General features: G+C 42.0%; 1 protein-coding gene across 2 annotated transcripts in view; it reads right to left on the bottom strand.

Moving 5' to 3' along the window:
• trappc3 (trafficking protein particle complex subunit 3) overlaps positions 1-27,869 on the bottom strand; it is a 49,260-nt gene extending 21,391 nt beyond the window's left edge. Inside the window, exons 1-5 of one of the 2 annotated variants that reach the window (XR_009119415.1) lie at positions 27,687-27,869; positions 27,436-27,533; positions 26,530-26,629; positions 25,630-25,812; positions 14,303-14,453 (exon numbers count right to left, since the gene is read on the bottom strand). Coding sequence is in view for 1 of the 2 variants with exons in the window: in XM_058047850.1 (XP_057903833.1) it covers positions 24,762-24,881; positions 25,630-25,812; positions 26,530-26,629; positions 27,436-27,533; positions 27,687-27,728 (543 nt within the window). In the remaining variant the exon portion in view is untranslated. Of the gene's footprint in view, positions 1-14,302; positions 14,454-24,436; positions 24,882-25,629; positions 25,813-26,529; positions 26,630-27,435; positions 27,534-27,686 lie in introns of those variants that run through there. The other variant, XM_058047850.1, reaches the window with a different exon arrangement.
• Positions 27,870-27,937: the final 68 nt, after the last annotated feature.

Here is a 27,937-nt window from a genome sequence, read left to right on the forward strand (position 1 = left end):
CTCTTTTATCTGTCATTACTCATTTATACAACACTTAGTACAATATGTACATGCATTTTGAGTCACAAATTAGTAAAAGAATCCATCATTTCCATCTGAAAGTGCAGGCAGTTATACATGAACATGAACTACTCGTGAAATGCATATTCATAGTTGTCTAATTAACAACGAAATGCATCTATCTATCTTCTTCCGAGTACCCAAGGTTGGGTCCAAGGGCCATCATCCTAAGACCAGAGGCCCAGACTCCCCTCTCCCCAGCTGCTTCGTCCAGCTCCTCCCGGTGGATCCTAAGGCATTCCCAAGCCATTTCAGAAAGACATAGTCTCTCCAACATCTCCCTGGGGCTGGTCGGACATGCCCTGAACACTTCCCCATGAGGAAGGTGTCCACGAGGCATCCCGACCAGATGTACAAGGATCCTCTCAATGCACTAGCCATCGAGCTAAAAGCCCAACCTGTCAAACGGATGTCCAGCTCAACTCTTAAGGTATCAGGGAGTGAGGTTTATCAATGTAATATCGCATAGCTGCACCAGCATAGCTTCAGTCTCGGCCAATGCCCCCCAAAACCAGCCACTGGAGGTCACCCGAAACCAGTATTTAAGGATGAGCATCAATTCTAAACTCGTAAAACATGACTCACTGTAAAAACTCCAAAAATGAGAAAGTCGGAAAATAATATGATGGGTTGAACGACCTCCTGGAACAGATCTTGTTGAACTTCAGTATACAAAGAATACCTCACTGTGCTCAGGTCTTCAGTAATGCATTGTAAGCTATAAAGAGTCCCACTGTGACAGAGATTCATGTGTCTGCATGTCTACTTCACATGCTCACCATGTTAAGCCCGTTCACACGCTTCCCTGTGAAAATATTGGAAAATCTGAGAGCCGTTTTATAGCAACCACGAGCTTCAGGGACACCCGGCAAAGCCTCCTGCCATCGAGCCTGACAGTGATTGATGACCTGACTGACGGGATCGCAGCGGGACCTCAGACCTCCAGAGTGCAAGGGTCCTGCTGATGTGCCCCGCTGAATGTGGCAGTATCGAATCTCTCACACACGAACACAAAACATCACAGAGATATACAGCGCGCAGCTCTCTCGCACACACCTCCGACTCCACTGGGCCGCAGTGCAGGCAACCGCCGTAGTTCGCTTGGATGTTTTTCAATGTGGTCATTTCCTAAGTGACTACAGCCAGTTCTTTTCACGCTGTTAAGCATGGCCGCTGTTGGATCCGCGTGTGTCTGGACAATTCCAGCATTTTCTTTGTCTTGTTTTCGCTGCTTCATCGAGTCTTTCCCTGAACACAAAATTAGTCTGTCATGGCAACACTGTTACCCTGACATTTGCCCCTTTTTTTGTTCATTATGATGAAGTGATTGCAGCGATTTCAGCAAGTTTCTCCTTGTTGGTGTTAAAGATCAGAATTTTGGGCAACAGAGAGAAGCAGCGGTCTAGCTAATCATTCAGGGAATGTGGCGAGGATATAAGATAGGCCCAGAATGGGAATGCACCGAGCCAGAGGAATGGTAATTAGCGAGGAAATCAAACACCATCAATTGTGAGGTTTTCAACATATCACCGTGTCCCTCACCCTTCTCTCCTCGCTCAACTGATGGCCACTCCCTCCGGCCTCAGTCCTCTTTAGTTTTTCCACTGTTTTCCAGCCTACTCTATTAGCCCCCTCTACCCTCCCATTTATTTTCCTTTAATTTTCTCCGACTCACCCCACCCATCTCATTTTATATCTATCTTCACATTGTTTTTCCCGACCGTTGCAGCACAGCCATCCATACTTATCCTCCCCAGGCCCGAGTGGCGTTGTTTCCCATCGCGGGAGCTATGCAGACACTTCTTTACACACATGCAAATAATACAGACACATTTATTCCCATCACTCTTAAACATTAAAAACCTCTGCCAAACACTAAATATTCCTGGCAAAGAACAGTACAAAAGAGTTTAAATGACATTCCACATCCATTTTACATGACCGTGGCCTTTGACTTTGTGGATTGGGACATTATAGTTATTTGTAAATTGTTTTTAATATGATGAATGGTGGTGATTATCATCAATAACTGGCAGGCATAGCAATCACATGAACTAAATGGCACAACTATGTTTTGTACCCATTTATTTTCACTCTGGATAATTTTGGTTGGTTCTGGTTATTTCTAATGGTTATTTATATACTAGTTAAAGTGGCTGTACTTATTTATAACTGGCAGGAGGAACAATTGTATTAAGAAGACACCACAACAGCTTTGCATTCCTGTGTATTTTGACTTTGTGGGTTATTTTGGTTTTGTGACATTCTGGTTATTTGTGAGGGTTATTTATATGAGTGTAGAGGAGTGATCCAAAAACAACATATAGAGGCAAGCACATCCAGTTTCCAGTAGATGGACTGTGAGTGTAAAGAACGTGTGGCCTGCTGATACCACACGTTGCTCCAATCAGCAGCACTATTTGACACACATGTGTTCTTATACATGCCAACCACGTTGGGCGTTAACGTTCAAGTCTTCTTGTTACATAACAGCACACCTCCTGGTCCCATCCTTCATCATGTTCCTGCTTGACAAAGAGCAAATGGGATTTGGACAAACACAGCCCTTGTCAAGGGTGACTTCCAGGGATAAGGAGAAGGGTACCAGGTGGGAGGAGGGGAGGCAGAGGCTGGGCCCCACACTTCATCCATCTTCCCGGGGGCACCCCAAACCACCCCCACCTCACCTCAAACAACTGCCTTCTCACCCAAGCCGCAATCATCAGCGCTCTGCTCTGGATCATTCATCTCTCTTTGACTACCTACCACTGCTTTGGAATCCACGTTCAATAAAATGTCATCTTTGCTCTCGTTCTTGTATCCGTTTCTTTTCCTTGCCCATAAGCTGGAATGATATCTGTTGACGTAGAGGTTTAGAAATGTTTTGAATTTGTCTGAGCTTCTGGACAAGGAGAATATTTTACGAGCACACGACGGCCTCTGAGGCTTATCTCTCATGAACTTTCTGTACAAAGTCAACCGCCCATTTGTGAGAAGACAAATAGACGGAGGAAGCGATGCATTAAGGAGACGGGAAAAGTCACACAGACACATGCACAACCATCTGCATATTTGCGCTGCTCACTATCCACATGCCGAGTTAGGAAGGGCATAACATTCACACCGTGTCATGGCAACTCGCACTTCCTCGCCTGATGACACAAAATGGGCTTGACCGACACAACTTTTCCCATATTCAGTATCAATTACAGAAAACCCAAACATGACCCGATAAAGTCGATAAGAACAAAACAAAACTTTCACCGCGTTCGATGGACACTGCTACCATGTCATCGCTTTAAGGAGCGAGCAATTGTGTCATAATAAAACATGCATTAGCGTACAATAATGATGATGATGGTCTGGGGTCTAAACAAACCAGAATCAAAACAAAACACATTGTGCTTGGGTTTAAATGCTTCCTGTTTGTGAACAGGCTGTTTGTGCCTATCATAATATCCTGCCTGCACTCAGGCACAGATAGCACATTGTACTTTTACTTGTACAGATAACATACTGTTGGCGGCAGGAGCTACTGTATAAAATGACATGCATGTACTTATACTACACATTATAGTTGCAAAGAAGACGCAGAGAACATGGATTTCATTTCATACCAAGTAGATGACAAAGCTCTAAAGTGTGGTCCTCTAAACCATATTGTTCAAATTATCCTCTCGTCTTTCATGAATGACTTTGGTGGGGTAAAAATAAAAACGTTGAGGTGATGCAGAGACGTAAATCTTTTCAATGCTGGAAAGAGTATGCAGGATGTGTATAATTAACTTGAGGTTAGTTTGGTGGACTGTAAGAAAAACTGGAACAATCTCTTTTAATGTGACCGCTTAGTTTATTTCTATTGTATAAAGGAAGAGGCTGTTTAATTGGGCAAGGGAGACAACGAGTGAGCTTCTATGTAACAAAAATGACATTTAACAACTAGTAAAACTCTAAACATGTAACCTTAGCAACTTTTCTACCAAACAAGTGCCGCAAGGCATGCTGGGAAGCCCTCCAAAGAAGCACTCCAATATGACACTACAATATATCATTCATTCATTCATTCATTCATTCATTTTCTACCACTTTTCCTCACGAGGGTCGTGGGGGGTGCTGGAGCCTATCCCAGCTGTCTTCGGGCGAGAGGCGGGGTACACCCTGGACTGGTCACCAGCCAATCACAGGGCACATATAGACAAACAACCATTCACACTCACATTCATACCTATGGACAATTTGGAGTCGCCAATTAACCTAGCATGTTTTTGGAATGTGGGAGGAAACCGGAGTACCCGGAGAAAACCCACGCATGCACAGGGAGAACATGCAAACTCCATACAGAGATGGGTGGAATTGAAACCTGGTCTCCTAGCTGTGAGGTCTGCGCGCTAACCACTCAACCGATACTACAATATATCATATTTTTATATTTGTTTCATTTTCAAGAAAACAAGCAGCAATGAAAATTACTGAATGAATCCATCCACTCACTGGATCTCTTCTTCAGACAACCCCAGTTTGAGATCCCTCCTGTAGACCTGTAGATCAGTCATACGTACGATTTCTGATTCCAATTCACTCTGCAGCTCTACCATCATAAAATGCCACAAATGTGAGCAGCAGTCATAAAGCAAGTCTGTATAGACCACTATCGTGCTGGAGTGCGTGTGGTCTGGTCTTCAACTATAAAACGATGCCGTAAGGTGTCACTGTGGTCACCTCTGAGATCAATAAAGACAACACGGACAGCATGTTCAGTGGAAGGTGTCAGTGAAGTAAATCACAGTAGTGATGGCGATCCTTCTACATCATCCGTCTCTGTTCTGTTCTCATGGTAACGCTCCATGTTCTGACCTCATCTCACTCATGAGAGCAAAATCAATAACAAACATGGAGTCAAGCATCCTCAAATGGTGAGAAGACAGGATGAATGTATATCTGCTTGCTTTCATGACCTTGTTTTGTTCACGCGATTCCTTTATTTTTTGATGTGTAATCCCCAGTTTGACACTTTTACGCAAAACAATTTTATTTAAAAAAAACATTTTATTTGTTGTGTTTGTTTCTTTGTTGTATTAGTTTTTGGACACCCCTGAACCACAGCCTATATCCTTTTCTCATGAGGCAAAAAGGGAGACCTCTATCTGAGGGGGAAAACCCACACACTGATATCCTCCTAATGTCTCCCTCTCCAGCACAGCAGCTCCCCTTGTGGTCAAAGTAATAATTGCATAAATGTGTAAATCCTGTGCCAAAGCTGCCGGCCATTTGTACTGTATATCCACTGACACCTAGAGGTACACAATCAATAAAAACCTCTGCCAGGGTGTATAAAAGTGAGACAACTGTTCTTGGACTTCCATCGGTTCATATGTTTCATATGAGACAGAAACAGAAGCTTGATGTTGTGCACGTGCCTTCTTCAAATATGTTGTGTTTATGCAAGTACAAGTACAAACACACAAGCATAAAGCACAATCACATGGCTGGGCCTCAGTGCCTTGTTTTCGGGCTACTATTGACTATTAATCATCCTCTGCTGCTGATCCAGGAGCTGAAAGCAAACTAAACGGGAATGGAAGGTTCGTACACACAGGGGTGTTTGAGTTCATAAAGACTGGACTTTATATGCATGCAAGGATTGCTATTATGATTATGCAAGGTTGACACATGAAAGACAGCCATTGATTCTTTTCCCAAACACTTTCAGGCTTGCTTTATTGTAAAGAGCGTACATGCAACTTGCCTGAAGGAGCACTCACCTGTGGTGCAGATGTGGACACAGGCAGTACACAACATACTGTACATGTCCACACCAACTTCATATACACTATGCAGGATTCCAATGGGATAGGTGAGTGCCGAACACTATATCCATGCAGGTTATATAAGTGGGATACTATACGATCAAACAGAGGATGAAGGAAATATTCCCTAAAAACAGCCTGCAGGTTGAGGCACACAAAAGCGAGTGGATGCTGAAATGAAAAAAGGAAGGAATGTGGATGGCAGCAAGTGGAACCAGGACTCGGACATGCGGTTCAGATTATAACTCAGTGCCCGTGAGAACTTGCTGTGATTGGCTGTATTCAGTTACCGTGCAATAGGAAGGCTCGCATATTCCACGTTGATTCGGGACTGTCATCATCATGCTGCAGCATTACGGGACTTTTGTTCGCTATCAAAGAGTCAAATTCTGTTACATTGACAGCGGAACATCTAAAGTCAAAACATACAATTTGTAATTTAACCAACATTTTTGCGAGATTATTTGCTTGAAGAGAAAGAGTTTACCTTACCAATGACTACTTATCCAGAATATTTTAAGGGTTTTTTTCCAAACCCAAACAAATCATCCTGGAATAAATGATATTAAATTCCAAACTTGTGTTTATGTAATCTTAATAAACAGTTAACTATATCATCTTGAAGTAATCACACAAAGAATAATTTGCTCCTAATAGGAATAGTTGACCCATAAGTATGCAGACTATTACCGCCCTGCTTCTTATCCACAAAATAAACAACATGTTTTAAAAATTCCGGAGAAGTCAAAGCAAAAGGAGACACCAGAAGTCCAGAGGTGGACCACCAGCATAATGTGGACAAAGACAGGAAGTTATATTAGCCAGAATAAAGCATATGCCAGGAAATATCTCAGGGAGCAACTTGGTCATTATGACAATTGATAGAAAATAGCAGGTATCATACTGCCAGTATTCACAAATTTTTAGTAAAACAACCTTCACGCTACAGCTTTTTGGTATATTGCCTGCATGTCTTGGCATACAGAAATAATAATTACTAATATGGGCATACCAGAAGAATGTTTAGAGACACAGGTACCAAGTCCTCAAGCATCCCTAAGCGGGTCTGGACAGAGACGCCTTACACATTTGGACGGACCTCACTATCCCACATAATCACTCCTGGAAGAGTCCCCCGCTGGTCTGTTTCCCATTTTGAAACCTCAGTGAATCCCAACCTCATCCTTTATAAAGCGCACACGAGCACCAGAGACGATTACGCTCTCTGTCGACTCAGTGGAAAATTTCAGAACCACAGAAAGAAAAAAGGAAATCATCTCGCTCGGATCAAACGTGCCACAGGTCTCAGCTGCGGAGGCATTGTTGTGTCTAGACGCTCACATCATATTTTGTCATGCTTATGTAGCTAATTCACGCGGAACACTGAGTGTGTTTGACATTTGGTCGACGCTAAGTCATATATGATGGGACTGTTCCTATTACTGCTATTGTCATTACTATAGCAGGCCAAATGGGCTGTTTCATAGACAGCAAGTTTATTAGAAAAAGTGACAGTAGGGCGTTACCTGCTTGGTGCAATTTTCTACAAAAGCTCATGCTAATTGGAATTAATTTCACTTGTGCTTTAAGTGTGCAGTGTACCAGGTGATTCATTGGGACGAGACATCCATTTTTCTACGGTTTCAACAATCATCACATTTACAATGTGACCTGGTTGAAATGTTCCTCGCCATTTTGTACAACAGAAAAGGAAAAACATGCTTGCATGTTTTAACTCCCACTCTTGTGTGTGCTTGTTGCAAAACAAGCCTTGGCTAGAGTCTTGTGTTTCCAGAAAGGGGTTCAAAATGGAAACATATTGAAACTTAGGGTACGGATCCAGTCTTCAAAGCTGTGTACATTCTTCCTCTGCAGTGTTACATAAGAACGTTACACAACCTTACAGGCTCGGGGCAACTAAATGCCCTTTGGTCATCAGAGTCCAGATAAAAAGGTGCAACATGTAACTAAATACTGTATGTCTGCTGCAAAAGAGACTTTACATATTGCTAGCGTTCCTCCATTCAGAAAATGACATGAATTGTTGCTTCAAGCCTGAACTGACAGTTTGGCTCAGCGAGCCAGAGCCACAGTTTGACAATGATGTCTTATTTTTGCCTTGATCCAGTATGGAAATGGTTATATTTACATTAAAAAAAGCATGTTTCTTCAAGTCAAAGCACATACATACAGTGCCCTGGTAAGATGTCTAACATGTTGTTTGTTTGTTGCTATCAGAAAGCATATACAGTGGAACCTTGGTTAGTGTCATTAATTGCTTCCAGAAGGTCCAACTCTTACCGAGATAATGTAAACCTAATTAATCAGTCCTCGTAAGCCAAAAATATTAACACAAAACACGTTTTCCAGCGGCCAGGAGAAGCACTGTCAGCCAGGAGAAACTCGGAGTAGAACCGATGCTCTTTCACATTGAGAGGAGCCAAATGAGGTGGCTTGGGCTTTTGATCAGGATGCCACTGTTTCTTTCGGCTTTTTCCTGATCATAACCCAATAATTGTAACCCAAAATCACACTCTTAGAATAGAAAAATAACCCCCTGGGTGGGGCTGAAGAGAAAGGAGCTGCCCCTTTGTGCAGCGTACAGGTCAGACATCTTTCAGGAAAGCATCTGAATATGAAAATAGGGTCACTGGGGTATAAAAGGGTTTGGTACATTCTTTAGAAAACACATTCATTGAGGTTTCTTGTCTATGCTGAAGCAAGAACTGTACTTATTTCAACTAATATTTGACAGAAGTTGGCCAACTGTGGTAAAAGGTCAAACCAGTACATCTCTTTGTCACCACCTTAAGAATAAAATTTTAAACAATTGTCATCATTAGTGTCAATCAGGACACATGTTCATACTCAATACTCGGTCTGGCCGGGAATTCCGAGATAAATCAGACACAGAGGGCTGTCACGAAGCATCTATGTTTGACTACAAGGCATGGGAAGAACTCACAAAGGGCAGCAAAAAGTCTGAGGTTAAGTTGGTTTGCGGTAATAAAGTTGTAATAAACTCTATGCCTCATATATAGATACCATGGTCAGCACCAGCTCTGGATCCCTGTGGAGTTCAGAAAGCAGGGCAGCGCAAAACTCTTTTTCAGGGGCCGCCACTGAAATCTCCAGGGCTTTGGAGCGCGTCATTGGCCCGACGCTTCAAAACACTGTCCAAATCCTGGATATCCCCCTGAGAGGGAACATCTGTGGGCCGGTATGGCCTGTAGATGAGAACAGGCTGTGCCGTGTGTGTATCTGTATCATACTATTGCTGTAACATAGCTATCACTATATTGTATATCTGAGTGTTCAATGGTGTTTTGCAAACTGTCAGATCTGTGCTGACGTGGTCATTAAAGGTACATTTAGTTTAAAAATATGCTGCTTGAAAAACAGGCATGCAAGTCCTCGTAAAGCTCAATTTACCAGTTATCTTCCATACTCTTACATATGGTCATGAGCTTAGAGTCATGACCAAAAAGAATGAGATTGCAGATCGTAGGGTGGCTGGACTCCGAGTCGTGTCGCTGCTTCATCACATTGAGAGGATTCAGTTGAGGTGGCTCGGGCATCTAGCCTGCATGCCTCCTGGAAAGTTCCCTGGTGAGGTGTTCCAGACATGGCCGGCGAGGAGGAGGCCCGGGGGTAGACCTAAGACACGCTGGAGGGACTAATTTCCTTCTGAGGCTGCTGCCCCTGCGACCCCGACTTGGACAAGCGAGTAAAATAGATGGATGGATGAACTGGAATTTGGGTCTGGTCTAAAAATATACACGTAGCAACACAGGCGGGTAGCAAGATCATTTTGCCTACAGTCAAGCATGATGGTGGTTGCATCATGGTCTGGTGCTGCATGAGTGCTGTCGGTGTCTTGCTGATGAAGACGTGTTGGGTGTGGCCAAGTACCTGTGGGGCATCCTCAAAGGGAAGGAAGTCGAAGGTGTCTAACATCTACCAGCTCCACCAGTGTATGATGCCATCATAAAGGAGTGGAAGAGAATTCCAGCAACAACCCGTGCAGTTCTCCCATTGGTGAGATAGTGTAGTCTATGTCCTGAAATGTGCTTTTGGACCACATTGCTCATTCCCCCGCCTAATATTTCACTGGGGTGATAACTAATAGCACACATCTTCAACAGAGATCACAATTTAACAAGCACAAAACAAAAGGCCCCATAAGGCCATGTTCCTATTAAGCAGAACTACCATAAAAATGAATAAACTTGTTTTTTGTTGAATACAATGCACACCACATGGAGACCTAATGATACAAAGGCACTAATCAACCATGATGATACCAGCCATAATGTTTTTGTATATGTTAGTTCTTATGTAACATATCCAGATGACCCACAAAATCCCCATCGACACACAAATGCATAGGAACAATGCAAAGCCAAGATCAACTCAGTTTAAGCAAAACGAAGCTATCTGCTCCCATCAGGTGTGAGCAGTGGGTGAGCCCAGAGCTTCAATCCACTCTAAACAGAAGAACAGGTGTATATTTAAACAGATCGCCTCCCAACTACGAAAGCGGGACTTTGTTGCAGCCTCAGCAAACAGCTCGATTATGCGGATTTACCATTGATTTCTCGGTTTAAGTTACAGTGGAAATATTTGGACAAAAGGACACTATCAACATGAATTACCACTGACATGTTTGTGTGAAGCAAGAAAAGAAAGAATGTTAAACTTGGTGAAACCAAAGAAAAACATGAATGAATGAGTGAAGGCAAACCAAGAGAGACACGGTATACAGATTGTGCGCGGGGGCGGAGGATACGATGTACGTTTCTCAGCGGGAAACGTGTTAAAGGCCGGGTACACTCATGTATGTGGTTTTTCCAAGGCCAAGCTTGATTCTTACTCTGACACATGGAGCTTAGCGCATGAGGGAGGCAGAGCCAGGGTTTTCCTTTTCAAGTGGAAAAAAAAAAGGAGGCAAGAATGAACTGAAGTAACTCTAGCTGCCAAATTGGCCCTGGAGGACCCAAAACCTGCTACCCTCCTTCCTGGATCGCTCACCCTCTCTAAAATGCCACACTTTGAGAGGGACAGAGACACCTATTCCTATTAGTTTACATTTTGCATTAGAACTAACCTGATAATTAACACTCGTGTGTTGAGAAAGGCATGTGAATAACTGCCCAGACCGAGCAGCAAACATAACTTCAACAAGGCATCCATCGCCAGATTTTAAGACAGTGAGAAAAGACAGCGAACTGTGTTTTTATTTTGTTAAACCTTTAACCCCACAGACTAATGTAGTTAACGACATGCTCCTTGGCACTCTACATGAGGCTACTTCTGCATACTGTCAGCTAATTAGCAACACATTGCAGAAGACAGAGACGTTTTTTTTCTGCTTTCGTTCACGTTGACTGAGGAAAAACAAAAATTTTGGTAGCTAGAAACTTTATGTTCATGACTTGTAACTTAGAAGGGATTGAGGTCAGTACTAAGGATGCTCCGATTGACTGGCTACCGATCAGTATCGAACAATTTCAGTGAAAAATCTGATATGCAGGTAAATGACCTGTGGCTAGCACTATTGCTAATCTCTTCGTGCAGTGTAGAATCTTTCCCTAACTAACGTCTTGTGCAGCATCGTCCTCCCACTTTCCTTCAAAACAAAAGCAATCATGTCTGCCGTGTGGCCAACACATGCTACAAAAACTATTTTGTGGGGCTAGCATGTAAAAAAGCTTTAATTTAAGACAGCATTTGAAGAACAAACACATGACAGAGTTTGGTGAGTTATGGAGGCTCATGGTGTGATCATCAGTCAAACAGCAGCTAACGAAGCCATGTGGACAACACTCGCCTGTATGTATGTGCGTGACAGCAGAAGGCTTAGCTAATAACCAGAAAAATAATATTTATCGGACGAGTTAGGTTGTTTTAGTCGGTTGTTTTCTAGCGTGTCTCTGTGTCGTGCCTGATGTGTGTGAGTGACAGGAAGAAAAGCTCTGTGCACCTGTTGGTTTTCATGTATAAATCTTCCATTCCTCACGAGGTATCGTGGGCACGCTGGAGCCTATCCCAGCTGTCTTAGGGCGAGAGGCGGGATACACCCTGGACTGGTCGCCAGTCAATCACAGTGTTGGCCAAACCACCATTGACACCACACTCACATTCATACCTATTGACAATTTGGAGTCGCCAATTAACCTAGCATGTTTTTGGAATGCGGAAGGAAATTGGAGTACCCAGAGAAAACCCACCCATGGAACAAACTCCACACAGAGATGCCCGAGCGAGGAATCGAACCTGCGTGCTAACCACTCGGTGCAGCCATGTATAAATCTCTATACTCCAAATACAACACAACCTTTCTTTTTCACACTTTTTTCAAGGGAAAAAAATGCCTTCTAATGCACAGTCAATGCAGCAGTCGATGAAGTTTCAAGTCTTTAATCTCAAGTCTGGAAACGTACAAGACCAACTTCGGTCTCAAGTCAAAACAAGACAGGTGGAGTCAAATCCCAAGTCATACGCTTGATTTGAAGTAAACTTCCATCAGAGTAAAACAATGTAGCACACGTTTTACCTCAGACAGTGACCCTACGCTGGCTCCATAAAAGCCAGCCATGTGACTTAACTAAATTCACGACTAACTGTGTGGCCTCAGCTGCATAACAAGCTCCAGCTACGTATTTCCAAAAAAGATCCAATTTGGATCAGTAAAGATTTCCAAAACATCCTCTTCCCTTTCCTGATTGTCTGCAATGATGAAATCATCTCATTAAGCAGTGGGGTGAAAAATGATTTCAATGAAAATGCACCGGTTAAATGGACCCTCTGTGCAAAAGAAGCAATGTGGCACTCTCCCCCACCACATGGAATAAATTCTATCTCCATGTGCTGCAATAAATTTGCATTTACAAATGCAACCACGGTTGTTGTTGGGTTTTGCTTTTCAGATTTATGACAATAATAACTCAGGAGACAAACTGTGCTGTTCAGTCAAACTAGTTAAGGATAAACATGGAGAAAGGGAGGAAAATATGAGCAAAATTAATTTTATTTGCTTGTTATAAAACTATTAATGTGCAGTCGATTAATCATGTTGCTGGCTCTGTTGGGAGACATTAAATCCAACATGAATCACCAAATCTTTTGTTGAGATTCTAGTTGATAAATAAGATTGTCCCTTCACTTCAATCACAAAAAATCAAGCTGAGAAGTCAAACATGCTCTTTTTTAATGGGCTCTGGCATCCGAGAAGTACAACGCAATGCTCTCGGGTTACCGCAGCTGCACTCTGCACGGTGCGCAATTTGGGAAACCGATTTGGAGAGGGGACGGATCCAGGATAGAAACGGGATCCAGTGGACTTGATGCGACCTGGACCACCTCCGCCAGCGAACACTGACAGTGATGGAGAAGAAAAACAAAGTGCTGGAGGGAGGGAGAGGAATCGCAGAGGAAATGAATATCTTACGCTAACACATGGTGTGAAGGAAAGAAATGTCTCTCTCTCTCTCTCTCTCTCTCTCATTGACCTTGTGTTTTTCATTCCTCTCTCCTCCCTCGCCTCCCGCTCTTCTTCTTCCACCTCCACCCCTCACTCGCGCTCCTTGCCGATTGAAATATGCAAGCATAATAGTCGGGGAAATAGGATCGAGGGGTTTAAGGAAGAGGGTGGGCCTGCTATGCGGTGGCAAATTTGTGTCGAAAAGTGCTGTGTGTCAACAAAAGCTTGAGGGTAATTTGGCATATTAGGGAAAATGATGCAGCTGAAAAGCACAAGACGATGATGGGAACACAGTGTTGAAAAGATGATTACCTGGTATCTTGCCATAAACTGCTAAAGAATGACTTACAGATGACTTTCTGGCTGCGGTTTTCCTTTCACACAAATAGAGGCACCTCTATTAAACAATGAGTCCAAATTGTGTCTATTGTAATATCTTCTTTCAATTCTGAACTGCATGGTCCCAGCTATCTCAAGGCCTTCTCGTGTTTCACCTCAAACGTGGTTTGGTTTATGTGGGCAAAAGGGATGCATTTGCAGGACATCTTTGTTTGCTTATATCCAACGATTTTGGACATTGACTTCAAAAATACTTTAGGTGGTTTTCCGTGAAAGATAAGCTAAGCAGTAAATGTGTCACCACCACAATGTGATAGTCCACTATCAATTTTGAAGTTGTTTTTTTGCCTTTCAGCACAATTGTGCAATAAAAACAGGACTCTTATGAGGATACCTCGACCTTATGCTGACCGTGCAACATTTTTGTGGTTTTTGAAGCATCTCTCACATTACACAAGGTGAAAAGGAAAAGTGATGACCTTCATCATGTGATGGAGGACAATCTAAGGTGTGATGGGCATGGTCCTCGACCATTGAGGCTAGCAAAATCAAGACATGACAGTCCACTGAATCAGAAGTCATAATAGACAAATAATGATAGACCCAGACTGACCTGCTCTGGCTTGGCCAATCGTGTTGATTCACATTTCCTCGGTCCAGTTGACAGGTCAAACACGTGTATTTCCACTTCCTTTTCCTACGGCGACCACATACGTCAGCAGGGGCAGGAAATGATACTCCTCCCGAGTCAATCTCTTGGTCATCTAGAGAGGAAACAAACAGCAACATCCTTTTGTCTACCATGTGGGAGCCCGTTCTCACAAGAAGTCATGTATAGTCTAAATGCAATATACTAAGTTCTATGTGAAGTATTTCCATAATGCCTCATATTAACTCACTAGCAAGATCTCAGTGTATAGACTGGTCATATATCTCATCTTGTTTCATATTATCTACATACTGCATTGTATATAACTCTGGGAAAAACTGTTGATTTTGTTAATACTTGGGTTGTTTATATTGTTTTTATTTCTATATTGTGTATTTTGTACTGCTTAACTGATTCTGTCCTGTATGCAAATTTCCCCACTGCGGGACGAATAAAGGCATATCTTATCTTATCTTATAATGCTTGTAGACGATTATTATGCTCATGTTGATGGAAATTAGTCATGTTCTGACATCAAATTACATAATATTAGTGGGATTTGCTACTAAATTTTCATGTGGAATTGTGCCGTGGATATGTACTGTAATATGTTGTCATTTTCAAAGTGGCACAGCTCACTCAACAGTAGCACAGTTCTTTAAATAGGCATCATTTTGGTTTTGACTGTGTCATACAGTACCCAATTATACGATTATGGAAATATTAGACGTTGTTTTCCAGGAGTGCTTCTATTTTTAGGACCCGTACCATTTTTTAATGAGGTACACAACTCAATAAAGACATGGTCATGAATGAGTCACTGCCTGTCATTCTTTCCTTACCTATGCAAGCATCCCCTCCTTGTACCACTCGCTATAGTCGTTGTGTTATTCTACAGGTCTGTTATATTCATCATCGCTATAAAGACTGGTGGTCACGCTCACTCCTTGACTCTCTACACTGTTTTATTGTGATGATATAACAGTTGAAAAAGATCCCAGGGTCACATTGGGACCTCTGCCTAGTCAAGCATCCATCACTCGTCTCTACACTAACAACTTTTTGCTTTCATTTTTGCTCTCAGTGTGATTACTGCTCATGATGGCGATCATTTTTTATGCGTTTCTAATTACCGGGTGTCTTTCTTGTACAAAACGTTCATAATTAATCACAGTAATTGCAGTGAATGGCTTTTTGTCAAGTTGAAGTAGCTGGGTGGCTTTCGGTGGCAGTGTACAGTAACTGGGAGCTTAAAATAACAGCTTCGAAATCATTCTGAAGGAAGACTGGCTTGTAATGAAAAGAGCAGTGTTTCTGTCATTGCCATAGCAACCCTGGATCACCCATTTTTATTGGTTGCCCTGCCAGGAATCCTCGTGTGTTGTGTTAGCCCCAGAATCAGTTTTTTTGCAATGCTTACTGTCTGGCTTATGAAGTGGGGGGTTACTAAAAAAACAAAGACTATTCACTGAGGCCGCAGTCAAGGAGAAGGGGAAGACTGTCATTAAGAGCAAACAATCACAAGAGAAAAACACTTTGTATTTGCACATTTTAACGCCGATGTGCACCAAATTTCAGTAAGTTCTGGCGATGCACATGTGCTACCTGTAACCAAGGTTGCATGTAGTTTTTGAATAATCCAGTTAAATAATAATGATAATAACTGGTGATGGTTGGCTACACCTGTAGTGACAGCTGCCCTGAGATAGTCTGACGGAAAAGTGGCCGCCAATTCACACCTACGGCCTCTTTGACCACCAAACATTCATTAGCATTCATACACAAGCGTGAGCTGTGAGGTGTGCGCGCTAACCACTCGACCGCCGTGCCGCCACGCTACATCTCAGTTTTTGAAAAAAATAATTAATAAATGATTGCCAGCCTATTAGTAGTAAAAATGTGTATATTTAAGCTAATTCTATGTCCTGTTGGCTCTGCTTCTCTACACCTACACCACCTTAATTACATGTATTGACTGAAAACATATGATGTTTCGGGCATTTTCCAAACAAATCAAACCATAAGCACTGCGTCTAATAGAAGTATCTCCAGCTGTGGCACCGCCATTTCACAGTGTGTATAAGTTACCAGGATACAGTAGGTTAAGTATGAAGGTGTTAGAAGAAGGAGCCTCAAATGTCACAAGGGGAACACTGTTAGCCCAAAGGGGTTATAGTTCACCAAGGTGTAAAAGAAGGGGGGGGCATAAGGAGCAAATATAATCACACACTTATGTGACACCTCACATCTCCCTCCAGTTATTATTCTGTTTTCAGCCATGCCCCAAAGTCAGTTATCCTCGCTTGACATGTTTTGCCAGAGCCGCTATGACTGCTAATGTGCTTAGTGCTGGAAAACCAAACAAAGCATGACACAGCACTCCATCACCCTTACCTGATGATGTCACGATAGCATAAATACTCTGTTGGCACTGTTGGCCCCACCTTTCCACGCGCCACAAGTTAGCTCCCGGCAGGTGTGTTGTCGCAACTCTGTGACATTTCTTGAAGGCAGAGTCATGACAGGCCATGTTTTTAAGCCCCCCCAACCCTTTGTATTGTAAAGTTGAACCAGACCATGCAGCACCGGAGGTGGGTGTGAATGAGGGGGTTGTGTCTAAGAACAGTTCAGTCTTTGAGCTCCCACTACCAGGTCTAAGTTTGTGTATCACGCGTGTTGGCGTTAGAGGTGTCGCCATCGGGATGCTGAGTGACTGTGACCAACCAGGTTCAAGTTCTGACTCTAACATGACTACATGTTCCACCCAGACTCTATAATGAAATCTAATTTTTTTGTTGTGAATGTATAAAAAGAAGCGGTGGTCAAGCTTTATCATAAAGTTTTATGATTTTGCAACTATCATCATTTGTTGATCATGTGAAGTCCATCCATCTTCTTCCACTCATCCAAGGTCAGTTCAGAGGGGAAGCACCCTCAGCAAGGTAGCCCAGACTTCCCTCTCCCCTGCTACATCGTCAAACTCCGCCAGGTAGATCCCCAAGTGTTCATGGGTAGGTTGAGAGACATCTCCAACGTGTCCTGGGTCGTCCCCGTAGCCTGATTGGAGGAGCCCCAAACACCTGCCCAGGGAGGCATCCGGGATGGGAGGTTTCCTGGCCAGATCCTAGAGCCCCCTCATCCAGCTCCTTTCAACGCGGGGTAGTAGTGTTTCTACTCTAAGTTTCTCCCGGACGACAGGGCTGTCTAAGGGAGAGCCCATCCACCGTGCAGAGAAAACTTATTTCAGCCGTTTGTACATGTGATCCTTCGGTCACTACCCAAAGCTCAGAACCATAGGTGAGGGTAGGAACGTACATGAACAGGTAAAATGAGAGCTTTGCCTTTTGGCTCAGCTCCATTGTCACTGCATCAAACCGATGCAAAGTCCGCATCACTGCAGACACCACAATCCATCCTCCAAAACCCCAAGGTACTTAAACTCCTCCATTTGGGGCAGGATCTCATTCCCAATCTGGAGATGGAAAACAATGGACTCGGACTTTGAGGTGCTGATTCTCATCCCGGCCACTTCACACTCGGCTGCGATGGCCCAATGAAGCCAGCAGGAAAAAGCAAAAACCCAATCCCCCAGCCACCAAACCGGATCCCCCCTCCAAAGCCCTGGCTGTGCCTAGAACTAATGAACTGAATCGTTGACACTGACTCCTGTCAGTATAGAGTTCCCTTTTTGTTTTTGTAGTGTATTAATAGTTAATAGCAGTGTACACAAACCACAAAAAGGCAAAACCCAGAACGCTGTAAACCGAAAACCACCCGCACATATAGTAAAGTGAGAAACTTAAATGTAAGGTTTGCTTCCAAGCACTACGATTCAGTTTGGAATGATCCGGTACACATTCATGATCAGGAGATGTCTGGGCGGAGCAGATGGAGTAATAGTCTCCCAGAACCAGAATGTTTGGCCTTCCAGATATTTACATCCATAAACGAAAGCCCAAGGTTCTTCCCAGTCTTTGCTTTATGACTTTGAGACTTGGACATTCACCAGTGACTTTAGACTCTTGACTACAGGCCAGGAGGAAAAAAATACCAACATGCTAAATAATCATGCATAATTGGAACTAAATGCAAAATAAAAATAAGTTAAATGTGGAATGTTTTTTTTTGCAACTGTCATAAAGTGATTCACTTCATGAAGGCGCCCGACTGCCGTAGTTTTCAAGAATGTATCCTCTTGGTGCTTCAAAAGCAACTTTTATGGCCAGTCAGTGTTTCTGGCATCAAAGTCAGTGAGTGATTCACGCAAGGAGCATAAATGTCAAATGTACACAATTTCACGGCAATTCATGTTATACTTGTAGACATATTTCCACATATTGAGATGCTGGCATTTTGTTCTCTAATATTTCAACACTATGTTCCAAATATGACAATATTTTTCCTCATAATTATTCTCGTGAACCATTTTTTCTCATCAGAATACAATTTTTTTTCTCAGAATATTATGAATTTGTCATAAAATCATGGCTTCTTTTCATTTCTGCTGTTGCTTTAATATTTTCAACTTTCTTCTTTCGCGTTTTGGACACCCTGGGAAAAGACTGATAAAGAATGGCACTAATGGTGAATAAGGAATATAACAAATGATGGTGCTGACATGATGCACGCCTCTGGTCTGGATCAGTAAAGACTTAAATTTGGACTTATTCTTTAAGTTCAGTCCTTTCCATCTCTCAAAGGAACCATACATTTTCTTACGTAGGTTGACTGATGTGGATGCTGACAGTCAAAGGCTGCAATTCGACAGGCTCATCCCCTCTTCAGATCCCTGTGGTCCTTCTCGGGAACGAGTAGCAGTGGGTTCTGTTAACATTACATATAAGCGCCACTGAGCCAGCATGCCTAGATAATTGGAAAAAGGTTTGTACTCTATGAGGACCGCGGAGAAGGTTTTTCAGCACCTTCACGCTGAATGAGCAGTGGAATCACAGAGAGAGGCAGATGTACGCATGGTCACGTGGGATTACATTAGTTATGAGTTTGGTTTCCAAAACCATAGGAAATGGTGAATGTTATGAGTGATTTTATCAATGTTGACAAGTCAACAAGGACAGTGACATTAGTTCACATCACTTTTGTAACAGTTTACAATAAGGTACACAAAATTACAGTATTAATGAGGAACGAACCTACCAAACCCTAACCACTACTCATTAGTTCCTCAGTAACCACTCTTAATTTATGTGCCTTATAGTTCCTCTGAAACTACTCTACTCACTAGTTGATTGGCCCCTCAGTAACTACTCTAAATTACAGGTATGTGCCTTTGTCAGTAGTTCCTTAGTAGCTACTGTATTTTTGTGTACCTTATTGTAAAGTGACATACAACAAGGCTGCAATGCAATGTCATGTAATCACTAAACTCACTCGTGTAAAATTGAACGTGTAGTTGTGAAACCATCAAAGAAATAACTGGTGGGTCCGACACAATAAATGGCTTCATGACTTGACTTTTGTAATATCCCGCACCTATTTGTGATTTTTTTTTTCAACTGGCAACAGCACTGTTCCAAAAACAACATTTAGAATAGAATTGTGGGTTGCTGTCAAGTGAATGGTTGAAAAAAAAGGGGGTGTTAGATCTCAATCACTGAGACGCCGTTGAACGAAAACACATGTGAGAATCAAAAATGGGTGAATGAATAATACACTAGCTATTAAGGAGTGGAATTAATGTTGACTATAGAACCAAAATGTTCCAATGATTGTAAAAATATACGTGTATTTCCTGGCCCACTCTAATAGAATGCCATGTCTCAATGAATCACATCAAAACAAGTAAGTACCTTTTTCTAAAAATGTTATAGACTAGTTTAAACATGCTATTATTATCATGATTAATTTATCATGTCAGTCATCACGCAGACACAAAAACCCCACCTAACATAATATGCAAACATATACTAATACAAGTTTTCCCATAATGCATTGCATTTGAGCAAAGCATTCATTGGTGCCTGTTGGGGCACTGCAATGACATCAGCCTCCCCCTGGATCATTTTCAATGCTGCTTGTCCTCCAATGAAATGCTTTGCCATCTTGGAACATGCCATTTTCTGACTTATAGTGCAGTGCGGCGTATATACTGTATAACTGAATTGACAGAAAATCTAAAACTGATGAAACGTGTGAATGAATATGTAATATACACACCATATTTCTGTTTTTAGGCTTAGGCTCACCCGGTGTATTAGGACAGACAATAACAATGGTTGCACTAATTCCAGTTCACTTTTCAGATTTGAGGCCATCTCATGTTCCAATGTGACAGCATTGTACGGAAAATCATCCTAACAGATCTGAAATGTCTGGCCTGCCTAATAAGACATCCAGACCCCTTCCAACGTCCAACCAGTGTGGGAAGAGCAGGAATGGGGGTGGATAATAAATGCTTTATTGAGGACATGTAAAGCCGATGTTGAAATTGATGGTTTGGCAGGTAGACAAAAGTACTAATCAAGTGTGTGTGTGTTTTGTCAGCCTGTGAATATCCTGTCTAGTACAGCTGGTGTATAGCCTCTAGGCAGTTCTATCCTATGGGAGGGAAGCCTGGTTTGATTTTAGTCCTGTGCAAAGCAGGATGTTCGCATTCCTGCTTTTCAATTGGAATTAATGTAGTCGCAATAATGACGACAGGTGCAGTTTGCCCTCAAGGTCGGCCGGTGTAAACTTATACATGGCACTTTTTTCCAGCCTGGAAAGTTCAATGCCTGTTACATAAACTCCCGCTTTTGAACCGCTGCGGTTTCAAGAACCCCCCCAACAAAGGAAAATGAGGTGCAAAGATATGAAGGATCAGGAGATGTATCATGAGGAACATCACATCCTGGAGAGAACAGGGAGAACAAAAGAGCAGGAGGAAATTGGAAGCAGAGTGAGGGCTGCTTAGCAGCGACCATCCAAAAAGCTTGGAAGGGACGAGAGGGGAGAAAAACGAAAAACAAAGCATTAGGGTAACCTAGTGATGGCTGAAAACCCAAATAGGTGGATTTTTACTCGGATCGTTACTGTTTTGCAATGCCTTCTTTTAATAGATACATCCAAGAGCACGACTACCTACTTTCTGAAGGGTTTGCAGCCACATTAAAGGCCCCATTGGATTCAAAATGAATAAGGTTCTTGCTCTTCTTGCATTGACAGTATGGAGGCTGTCTGATTATGGAAGCATTTGTAATCCAATACCATTCAAAATCAACAGGGTTCGTGCAAATATTCTTGTGTATGAAGATGGGTTCAAAATTATCACTGATGAAGATGACCTTGGACTCGTGCTAACTCGAGCATTAATCAGATATATTAAAAACCAATATGGTTCTTGCAAATATTCTACTGTATGAAGATTGGTTCAAAATGACCACTGATGAAGATGACCTTGGACTCATGCTAACTCAAGCATTAATCAGATATCATTAAAAACCAATATGGTTCTTGCAAATATTCTCGTGTATGAAGATTGGTTCAAAATGATCACTGATGAAGATGACCTTGGAGTCATACTAACTCTAGCATTAATCAGATATCATTAAAAACCATTATGGTTCTTACAGAGTATGAAGATTGGCTCAAAAATGATAACTGATACAGATAAGGAACATGACCTTTGACCCATGCTGACTCAAACACATTTAATCTGATATCATTCTGAACCAATGGGGTTCTTACAAATATTCCAGTGTATGAAGATGGGTTCAAAATGATCACTGATGAAGATGACCTTGGACTCATGCTAACTCAAGCATTAATCAGATATCATTAAAAACCAATATGGTTCTTGCAGAGTATGAAGATTGGGTCAAAAATGATAACTGATACAGATAAGGAACATGACCTTCCACCCATGCTGACTCAAACACATTTAATCTGATATCATTCCGAATCAATAGGGTTCTTGCAAATATTCTAGTGTATGAAGATTGGTTGAAAAATTATCACTATAGATGAACACGACCTCCGAATCATTCTGACTCGAGCACTTTTAATCTGATAGAATTCAAAGCCTTTAGGGTTCAAAAACTCTGACAGATCAAGAAAAAACATGACGTTTGACTCCCGCTACTAAGAACATCAAAACTACTCAATTCATGAAGAGTTCTTATTCTGACACAGCAATATACCCTCAAAGTTTGAAAAGAGATGATAGAATATGTTAACCCATCTGACGCTTAACATCTGCTTTAAGCACCGAGTCAGATACAAGTCAAAATCAGTCCAATTCAACAAGGTGTCCATTGTCGTCAAGTGCACACCTGGTGAATGATGAAAGCTCCAACATGATGATCCAGAAGAACCACATCCTACCACTGCTTCACTGGCCAGTAACATTATTCAGCGCCTGTTCTTTTAACCAAGAACACTTGTTTGCTGACTCACTGCATTCTGCTGCTTGCTCACATTTAAACAGTGCTGTCAATCCTGCTGTCATCTCTTCTCTTTCTGTTGGCCAGACCAAACGGAAACTAAAAGTGACTACAAGTTCACCAGACCTGAAAAATGATTACCATATTGACCACCAATGTAAGACGACCAAAGATTTATACATGCAAACCAACAGGGGGCACCAAACCACTTCTGCCAAAGGAAAAAAATGTTTTTTTTTCCAAAACCAGGTCTTGAAAAAAAGAAACAGTAATATATTCTGGGTTGTCTTATATTCGGGTGAATATGCTATATAATAGTTTGGGCCTTAATTTTTTTTTGGCATGAAATAGCATTGCAATCATTACCATGGCAACTCGGGTTTTTTTATATTGGTGAATGAATTTTTAATTCCATACTTTGTGTTTAATAAATGCAGGTCAAACAGACTGCAGTGGGGTTTATCGTCACTGCGTGCTTTTCCCCATTTGTTTCCCATAAAGGCCCACATGGAAAAATCTAGTTGGCTTAAAATCAGATCAGAGCACACACTGTCTCATACTCACGACATTTGCTACTTGTTTTTTCTGGTCTATCCGTCAGTTTTATGGAAAATAATGAAAGCTACAACAAATAAATATTAAGGAAAAGATCAGCAATATTGACAGGACATTTCAATAACAAGGAATAAGCCAGTATTTGACAGTGAAAGAGATGTTTGAGCGAGAGGAAACATCTTTTGCTGTGCTTATGTGTGGTTAAAGATGAAAGAGAAGACAGCAACAATAGGTATAAATACTACATATAGTACCACTTGGGTGGATTTATCAAATCCTATTCGTGATAGAAGGTTTTTACACAAGTAAACAAAGCCAGCTGTCCATCTCTCAGGTATACACCTCTAATTCTGCTAGGTCATTCACATCAGGCTTCTGCACAAAAATTATTTCCTGTCGGCTCTCCATCCAACATCCACATCACCGGCCTGCAGGGTGCTTGGATATGTGCACATAATGCGCTGAGAGCTCGCCTAATGGCCCACAGGGTTTACTGCACGCTAACGACGCTCACTCTATCCTCTGAAACGAGTGCAGATAGGAGTGGGATGGGGCTGTAGAGTCCACATATTGGCACCGGCCACCCGCTACGGATTGTTTGGTCTTTCCATATTCAAAAGCTGAAATTGTATCCTGTGATTTATGTACTCTGGCAGCTCAAGCTTAAACTCCTTCAAATAAGGCACTGTAATGTTCCCAAAGTATTTTTCAAGGGCCAGAAATGCAAAGTAGGTCTGATTCCTGCTGTTTGCTGATGAACAATCATGCTTAAGGCTGAGAAATGTCATGTGAACAGTGCCCTCTGCTGGTTATTTTAAGTGTTACGTTTCCATACAAATGCCTGCTGCCTTCTAATGTGATTTGTTTGTTTGTTTACAGATGCATGTGTGTGTTTTTGGGTGTGTGACCAGCCATCTGTTGGCAGTTATTGGCAAGGTGTGCAGTGCATCTAAATGGGAAGTTTGTCCATGAATTCTTGTGAAAGCCATTCACAGGCTGACAACCAGAGCCAAGCACTAACATGTACACACACGTGTTATTGTTTGCCTCCCTTGCAGGACTCTAAAGGGGAACAGGGGTGAAACACAACATCAATACACTGACACTTAGTGTGTTAGTGCATATATGACCTGGTTTTGATCAATAACACGCAGTACAAATCAAATCAATTATGTTGTATTTATAATATACATCATTAATTTAGTGCGGCAGCATTATGAACATTAAAAAAAGAATATGCACATGATGACGTAAAACATTCATATTTTTGTATAAGTGTCCAGTTTGGTACAGCAAAATAAACATGTCTTCAATAATTGTTTCCAAATGAAAAGAAATAAGTGGGGGCTGTACACTTGACTAAGGATTGTTGTGATCCATAGTGGTGTATACTGAGGGTAGCAGGGCCACACGATGGTCTTAGGTTTCAGTGTGTCCTCTTCTAGTTTATTTGTCCATTCAGTTCTCCGGAGACAAAAAAAAAAAAGTTGTCACTCATCCCCTGCCGGAAGGTTTTCTTCAATCCTCTTAATGAACTTCATACGGATTTCTGTCATATTGTCTCCCCTCAGGGTGTCCTGGACAAATCTCACATCGACAGCCATCTGGACCTAAAATCGGTTTTAAAAAAAAGTTTATTATGTACTTAGTAATGAACCATGATTTCAGAAATGGAACGTGAATGCATGAAAGATGTCTATAGCCGTAGATTCCTTCTTTCTAGCTTTGTGACAAAAATTGTGGTCAATGATAAAAAGTTGCTCTCCAGTCCAGTAGGTGGTAGTAACGCACGGTCAACTTCCTAACTACTTGAGGGATGCTCCCATCAGGGTTTTATACTGCCGATTCTGATACGGATCATCCACGAGTGAGATCACATGGATTAACTGTACATTTTTAATCTATTTATGATGACTGCTATTGGGCAGGGCCACAATACATACAGTATAATGACAACAATATAACAATGACACTTGAAAAAGTTAGTACGTACCCGATGGACCGATCCACTTCCCGGTGGGAGGAAAAACGAGTTCCAAACTAACAGCAGTGCTTGTTTCGTTTAAAACAAAATGTCACCGTTGTAAAGTCATATTTGAAGTCCATCGACAAGAAGCTTGGCCGATAATTTGAGCTAAGCAGCTAGCTGCGGACAGCTAGGCAAAGCAAATATAGAGATGCAAGAGAAATTTGACACACTGGTATCGATTGGCATAGCCTGTGTCAGCTGCCAAACAAACCATTGGAGGTTTTTCTGCAATAGTTTCTTTCCCAGTACATTTTATATCAAATACATTCATGTGTTGCTTCTACCATGAAATACTGTCAATGTTTAGTGACTGAGTTATGGGATGTTACCATCTCCAAGGCTCCTCTGAGTACGCCGCACAGCAGGTTGGAGTAGATGAGAGTGCTGTGGTTGTCGGGCAGCTCCACAAAGTCCACCAGCGGGTTGTTCTCCAGCATGAGGGAGAACTCGTCCCCTGCTGGGCTCCAGTTGGTCACACTGGGGGTGATGCCGAGGTACGTCTTGAACGCCACCTGGGTGAAAGAAGCAGGAAGTGTTATATCTCTGTATAAAAAAAGGTCATTTCTTATTAATTTCTTATGCCATGGTGGAAATATGGGTTAATGAGACAGCTTCAGGAAGTCATACAGCAGAGCCGCTCACTCATGCTACATATGGAAAATAGCTGCACCGGGAGTTCTGCACTCTTTATGATCTGTAAAATGTTTGTTGCTTTTGCATGTCACTGCCGTGGCGGTCTGTTCACGCATTGAAAACAGATGGAGGATTGGACACACACACACACACTTGCTGTTTCGCCTGTAATTTTTTTTCAGGGGTCATAAAGGAAGACTTTACAGAACATGACTGAGGAAGGAAGGAAGTGAGGCAGGAACACGTGTTTCACAGGACATGGAAACAGGAACGTGTTGAACGTCTTGTCCATGAGCACATGTAATCAGAACAAATAGTTTTTCAATGAGATTCTACAGAATTAATTTCTGATAAATCATGCCTTGAAGCAATAACATGCACTACTTGGCTGCAGCCAGCAGAGGCGCTATTGAGTCACAATGTGGAAAAATGTGACAACCTCCTCGTTGACTTTCTGTAAGACTCCTTCTCATCTTTGACACACTTTTTTTTTTATAAAGTTCCATCAAGTTCTCTAATCCGATTTATCTCTCCTCCCTACCTCCCTCCACATGTCCACCGTCACGCTCTGATTACCCCTGGAACCGACCAATTACCTTAGCGATGACATCGGCCGTTTCTCGGAAATCCTGACACCTGCCGACGCTGGAGCGTGCCAGGAAGTCCTCGATGAGACGCACTCCGATGTTGTAACCCCTTATGAAAGACGGGGAGGCACACGAAGGGAGAAAATAAGAGAAAAGGCTGCATTTCCTTGTAATGGGATTGGACACATTCTTGGTTCAAACACTTGGCATGAGACAAGAAGTCTTTACAAGTCCTGATGGATGATTCCAAGACACTACCATGGTCTCTGATGTGCTGGCAGACTGAACAACACTGACATCGCGAGCCAGGAAACATGAAGCACATTGTTATGAGTTTTTCCAACATTTTTGGAAATGTGTTGATAATAATAATTGATATGAAATACACTTAAATTACTAATTTGAACATTTTTTGTGTCAAGTCAGTGGTCAAAATATTTTGCGACTTTCTGCTTGACACTTCTGTTCTCTGAGACATTTTTTTTGTGACACTCCATGTTCAGGGCCATGTGCTTGCGTTTTTAACAAATTATGTTATCGCTTCAGCACATCAATGAATCAATGTGATCGATCCTCTCATGAGCTGATGAATTATAGCTTTTGTAGCTTGTTTGTTATATGGTTCATGAAGTACTTTTTTGTCATCATTGCATGTTATGTGAATCATAACCTATCCAGATGTGATCTAAACTACCACATCAAACACAAAAAACAATATTTAACACAATGTCTTTACAATGATCATATTGCAGCAGATCAGTTGGAAATATGTTGTAGGATCTTAAATGTTACATGATGACGTTTATGCTTATGAGGTTATGCATTTCTAATACAGCAGTATGCGCCAATAGACTCGCTAGTTCTCTACATATAAATATGTACAATTAAAAGAGAAGTGTAGTGGAGGAAACTCACATTTTGTCCAGTTGTTTGTTGACCTCCTCATCATTCTCATAGTCTTTGCATAATTGCGTGACCAGGGCTCCATAGGTCAACGTGAACAGCTCCGAATTCTACAAGAAACTGCATTAGTTAAAAATATATATGCATTTACAGATAATGTATGTACTAAGTGGACAAACAAAATGACCAGGCAGTGCTTATTCTTTAGGGCTGCTCTCATTAGCTAGCTTAGCAACGGTTATCCTTTAGTAAGAGTGGCTTACCATCTTCTTGCTGTCAGTTGGGCGGCTGGATTGCCGGGACATTGTGGAAAAGGTTACAGAATCACGCAAAAGGTTGCTAACTCGGTATTTGTCCTTCTATATGTTTAATGATAGCGCTGTAGCTATTTCCGTGTTAGCAACCGCAGTGGCTCGCTAGCATCTCTCAAGCAACGGCTAAGAATAAGCAACTTCCGGCTTTTCGCTGCAATAAAACACACAATATGAGGAAGGTTTGGTGATTGTGCAGATTT

Source organism: Doryrhamphus excisus, chromosome 14 (genome assembly GCF_030265055.1).
Source record: "Doryrhamphus excisus isolate RoL2022-K1 chromosome 14, RoL_Dexc_1.0, whole genome shotgun sequence".
Lineage (NCBI taxonomy): Eukaryota > Metazoa > Chordata > Actinopteri > Syngnathiformes > Syngnathidae > Doryrhamphus > Doryrhamphus excisus.